Genomic DNA, 6,000 nt, shown 5'->3' on the forward strand with positions numbered 1-6,000 from the left:
CTGCCAGGCAAACACAAGGAACTTAAGTGCTATAGGAGAGTTGCCACAGTGTGGATTAAAGCCACAGAATCAAAAACATGCAGGTGGATTTCCCCCACTCCAGAGCTGTTGTCTGTGGCCAGCTACCTTATGTGAATGTGCCTTGTGCTTCGCTTTCCCCCTATGCAGCCCCATGTATTGGTTTCTAAGTCAATGTGTCTGTGACTCCCTAGAGAACAGTTGCCAGTTGATAGACACTAATGCAGGCAGTCAAGTACAACTGCATGCATCACTGTCCAGATTTCAAGAAGTTACATACGATGTGCTTCTGGATCTATGAGTCTATGAAACTGTCAGTCACTGTAGTTGCATACTCCAGACTATAAATATGTCATCTGTGTCAATCAGCTCTTAGCCAAAAGCTATCTGGACTATGTGCCATATTTGGTGCTTTTCTCTCAGCAGAAAGGTCTAGGAGCAAAAACTCCATGAAAACTACCCAGTATTATTCCTCTGGGGAATCATGGTTCAGAAAGGTCTGAAATGGCTGTGTCTATGGTGAAAAACTACTCCTGGCTGCTACCTACACTGTGAATAAGCCAGGAGTCCAGTCTACACAGCTGTCTGGCACTAAATTCACACCTCTTTGAGTGGGCTCTACACTGGAAAAGCAATTTAGATCAAGTTTCACTTACAATATAATGCCACAAAAAAGACATTATTTCCAGAGCTTATGTATCCTAACCTCTTGCCTTCCCATATCAACATGATTTCTGCCATGCACTCAAAGCCCACACACATACAATTGGAAACAAATCCCTTTGATTGCACAAGAATACACTTCTATGTAAATCTGTGTAGAATTGTTTCCTTAGGCCACTCAAAAGGCTCATGTGGTTCATTATACCATTTCAGAATGCAGGTGAGGATGGAAATTTCCCCACTTTGTCCAAAGTTAGTTTGTCAGGGAGAAGGCTATGAGAAAACATTGACATGCCAGCTTTTTTTTTTTCCAGGCAGAACATTTTTTGAATGAGGGATATTCAAATATGCGATCCACTGCCTGCAATCTAAAGCGGTACAGTCTAGAAAGGACTCTAAATGCACAATTCTTCTGACTATATACCGTATTTTTTGCTCTATAAGACTCACTTTTTCCCTCCTAAAAAGTAAGGGGAAATGTGTGTGCGTCTTATGGAGCGAATGCAGGCTGCGCAGCTATCCCAGAAGCCAGAACAGCAAGAGGGATTGCTGCTTTCACTGCGCAGCGATCCCTCTTGCTGTTCTGGCTTCTGAGATTCAGAATATTTTTTTCTTGTTTTCCTCCTCCAAAAACTAGGTGCATCTTATGGTCTGGTGCGTCTTATAGAGCGAAAAATACGGTAATTCATCTTTCTGTTTCAATCCATTGCTGACACTTGCCAAAGCAAATAAAGCAGTGTTAATAAAAAAGAAGCTTATCATTTCCATGTGAAATAAACATGCAAACAACAAAAACAAACAAGACTGCCATCATCACCCACAAATGACCAGGGTCATGTATGTTAGTCACAAATGTTGGTGTGAACAAGTCTGTGCAGTGTTTGCGCACCCCTGAGGTGGTGGTATGATGGCTTCACCAAATGCCCATTCAAGACTGTAAAACCTGAATCAGGTAAGTGAGAACTATCCTACCACTCCTCTTCTCTCCATTATGCCACTGAGGTTCACAAGACAGTGGAAGCACAGCAGGGCAAAATATAGAGTTCACCTCTTCAAACAGAGTGTGCTGGCCAGGTACTCAAAGGACACTTGCATGTTGTTCCACCAAGAATCATCTCCCTTGTACTGTCAAGGAAAACAATACTCATGCTTTTGCCCTATTTAACGGGTAGAGAAATGGGCATTCAAAGCAATACCTCTTGTCAGCCAAAAGGATCATTATGCAGATCTATTAAATAGATGGAAGTATGCATGTGTCTGAAAGAAGACAAACCATTTTGTTTTGGTCAATAACTGTTTGCATCTCCAACCATTAATTAATTGAGCTGTTAACAAGAGGCTGAGAAAATCAAGAGGAAATATTGCCCCGGGAAGCTTGAAGCCAGCAGCCTGTGTTATCATGATGGTTATTTTTCCTTCAACAAATGAAAAACAGAAAAGTCGAACTGCTTTCTTGCTCTTCTACAGAGGCAGAAAAGTATATGCTAGTAATTCCTGATACCTTCCAACGCCTGGTGAATTAACAACAATGGCCACAAACTTGAAATGAGTAGCTCAGAATGCATCATGCTGCCTTGCACATAAATCATACATTTCATACTGCTGCACAATAACTCCATTTTGATGAAAAATCAGACTGCAGAAGAAAAGGCCTTTAATCTCTATCTGTTGCAATGCAGTCATTTTGTGAAACATCCTTTCCCTCAATACATAACAGCTATCAATGTGAATATAAAACCAAGGCAAATCAGGTTAACATTTCATTGCACCTTTTTCTCAAGATGCCTTTAGTTGTGCTTGGACTGGGCTCTGGTTCACCTGTACTATGAAATTCATAGCATCATGACATGAATTTCTGCAATGCTGCTGCAAACAGAGGAAGGGGGAAGGGGGTTCTTCATAATATATGATGACAAAAGCTGAAATCCTTCAGGGTCTCTGAAAGAAATGGATAATATTCATTATCCCATAGCCTCCTGACATTTTAGCCTCTTAAGAATAATCTGATCCTGTGCTGGAACATAGGGGGCTTTGCAGAATCAGCTTTCAGATTTCATTGAGAACTCAGCAGCCCAGCTGTAAGAAGATGCTAGTACTGTAGAGTAGTAATGGGGAGAGACGTCAGAGGCAAGCCTAGGAACCACCTCCCGCTTATAGTTACAAAAGAAGCATGTGACAGAAGCCAAGGCTGGAGCCTTCACTGCTGTTTCATCAGAGGTTAAGGTAGAAGTACAAAGCACACTTACAAGTTTTTCCTTTTCAGGGCAATCACATGCCACTCTGATTTACTCCAGACTTTAACCCTCACACACATGCAGAGGAGAAAGTGTAATCCAAAGATTAATGCACTTCCAACCAATACAGTGGGACTAACAGCAGCAAGCAAAATCAGCCCACCACAAGTATTATGAATGTAATCAGTTTCTATATCATATATTAGCAACAATGCTGCCTATGTATGGATAGCTGCTCACATAACAGAGTTGGTGAAGATATTTCTGGACATTTTCACTCGCATGTCTATTCATGCCCAATACACAAGGGCATGCCTCCCTCCAATTACATTTGCAAATATTTTTTATGAGGCAAGATGTCTCACTTCTCCTGACCCCCACAAAGTAGGCAATACTTTAGGTTCTGCTTTTTCAGTATGGAGAAATATATAGAAAGGCAACCAGAGTATTTGATACACTCCCCATAATACTTTTATCCCAAAGGTTTCTTCCCCACTCCTCTCAAAAGCAAACAAGTGTTTTATTGATCCAGCAGAGTTTCCTAATCCGCCCCCCCAACATCCCATAAATAATTTTTTGCACGGTTGTGGTGGAGCAGACAGACCCTGCTTACAAAATATTCTGCCCTCAGTTCTTTAAACAAGCTGCCAGCATCTCCTACTTGATTCTCTGAAAAATTCCCCTTGCCAACATGTCCCATGACAAACCGGTAAGCTCTAGCACTGGCTCTGGAACGGAGGTGCTCAGACTACACGAGTCTGGGCTGGAGCAGGTCCAGCCTAGTTCTGTCTGGCACATAAACACACAAGACGCTAGGGACAAATCAGGATGATCGAGAGCAGGGCACCGCTGCTTGTTTGGAGCCCAAACACAGCAGACTTCGCTCTGTTCTCCTATAAGTAAGTAAATGAATAAAGTCAAGGAAGCGAAGGGAGTGGGGGAGGAATGTGCCATGTCCCAAATCAAAGCAGTTTAGTAATCTCTGTTTATGAGGAGAGAGCAAAACGAAAAACGGGAGGGCAACGGGAGGTACTGGAATCGTAACCATGGAAAACTCTTTGCGATTGCAACAGGCTCCTGGCTTGAGAGATGCATGATGGTCTCGCAGCATATCGGCTCCACAGTCCCCCACTCACTCCTCCCCATGGAAAAGAATGCAGCCGGCTGCCTTTCCAGCAGGCACCCGCTCGTGATCAACCGACGGCTGCCAAGAAACCCTTAATCTGATTTTAACATGTAGCCCAGTCCAAAGAGAGAGAGATCTGCAAAGTTGCTTATTTGTAGCAACTCAGACCCCCCCCTCCACTCCAGCGCGCGCGCGCGCGCGCTTCTCTCGCCCCCTCTCCAAAGCTGCAGGTATATAGCGAGCAGCCCGCATGACTCACGCGCACAAGAAATTAGAGCTCCCACCAGCAAATCTCTAGGACAGCGCGACGAGGGGGGGGGGGGGAATCCAGCACCCATTTATTCCAGTTGCCCCACAGTCAAGCTGAACTGCTGCCAGTCCTGCCTTCATACATTGTAGAAAGGAGAGGAAAGCAACAGCCGCGCTTCCAGAGAGAACATGCCCGGAGGAAGAGGGGTGTGTGAATTAAATACACACTGGGAAGAATAACGGCTCTATTTACTGTCCCCGTCCATTGCAACCCAACCTCTCTCATCCTAACAACATCCAGGAGAAAAAGATAACCCCGAAGAGAGAATTGTAGGCAGATTCTTTATTTTTATTTTGCGGAGAGGGGAGGGAGGCTCTGCAGCTCCAACCGCGAGACGCTGCAAAAGCAAGGCAGCTCGCTTGTTATCTGGGGCAGCGGCAGAGCAGCGTGACCCACTAGTCCACGTGCGAGTGGTGCTGAAAAGTGTTCGGGCTACTCGAGTTTCTTCTGTTCATTCCCCAGCAATAAGCGGGGGTTGGGGGTGGGCTACCCGCAACTGAAGCTTCGCCGTAGGAACACACTACGTCTTCCTTCCGCCGGATCCTCTAAGTGCTGCATGGAGAGGAGCAGCACACGCCGGCCTCCAGGGCAGTCGGCTGCTTTTGCTACTCAGCCGGGGCTGTGCTCCGTCTGCACAAGCATGCAAGCTCCCTCCCCACGCTCCTCCATTCTGTCTGGTGTCTGGAGGAATCCCGGCTCATAGAGCCGCACAGATCCAGGCTCCGCGCCCTGGAATCTGTCAGAACAGCCATACATCTAGCTCTCTTTCATTTTCCGCTGTCGGGGCATGAAGAGGAACAAGGAAGGGATCCGCTACAGAGAAATCAAAAGTCCTTACACACACGCACTTCCCGCTCTCTGAAATATGCAAGGTGCCCCGTAGATCTAAGTAGACTATCATCATGCTTCTCCCGCCCGCCTCCCCACTCCTGTGCACGGCTGTTCTGTGGGGTCTTATGCCCCAGGCTTCCAAGTTGGGTCTGAGCGCGCGCGCGCGCACACACACCGGTTCCTCCCCGGAGCCCTAAATTCTATGCAGAGTGGATGCGGCGTCCTTGTGAGCCCCAAACCCAAGTGCATGTCAGAACGGAAATCCTTGCGTTCCGAGCTCCCCGGTACATGACAGGTCTGGGTCCCGCGCCCCCCATATTTCGTGGTGCATGACAGATCCGGGATCCATACCCCACCACCCCCGCGATTCCTCGACATGTAACAGATCTGAGTCCCATTTACACGGCATTTCCGGGGGGGGGGAGAGAGAGAGAGATGCCGGTGCACGGTGGCTCTGGGGTCCCTGCACGCCGAGACCCCAGTCTCCCTCCGTTCCAGACTCAGTTGTCCCCCGTCCCCGCCGTGCACAGGAGCCCCCGCGGCCCCTGTTCGGAGATTGCGAGAACCAGACGTGCCGGCCGGCCGGGAGTGCGCCTGGAGGAGGCTGGGCTGCAGCGCCCGGAGCCCGTACCTGGCTGTCGGTGAGATAGTTGAAGACGAAGGAGGAGAGCTCTTCGTCCAGAAGCGCGCTGCAGTCCGGCCCCGGCTCCGCCATCTTCCAGCTCCTCCGGCAACGGCACGAAACAGCATGCGGCAACAGCCACCACGAGCAGCAGTCAGGAGCCAGCCGAGCCGGGCGGCGGGGCGGGGCCTGGAGC

General features: G+C 47.9%; 1 protein-coding gene across 1 annotated transcript in view; it reads right to left on the reverse strand.

Annotated features, from left to right (window-relative positions):
- The window catches only part of PPARGC1B (PPARG coactivator 1 beta), a 98,114-nt gene extending 92,114 nt beyond the window's left edge, over positions 1-6,000 (reverse strand). Inside the window, exon 1 of the mRNA XM_080995219.1 lies at positions 5,814-6,000. Within this exon, the coding sequence (XP_080851345.1) occupies positions 5,814-5,897 (84 nt within the window). The 5' untranslated portion in view covers positions 5,898-6,000. The remainder of the gene's footprint in view (positions 1-5,813) is intronic.

This window comes from Podarcis pityusensis, assembly GCF_964106645.2.
Source record: "Podarcis pityusensis genome assembly, chromosome: 2".
Lineage (NCBI taxonomy): Eukaryota > Metazoa > Chordata > Lepidosauria > Squamata > Lacertidae > Podarcis > Podarcis pityusensis.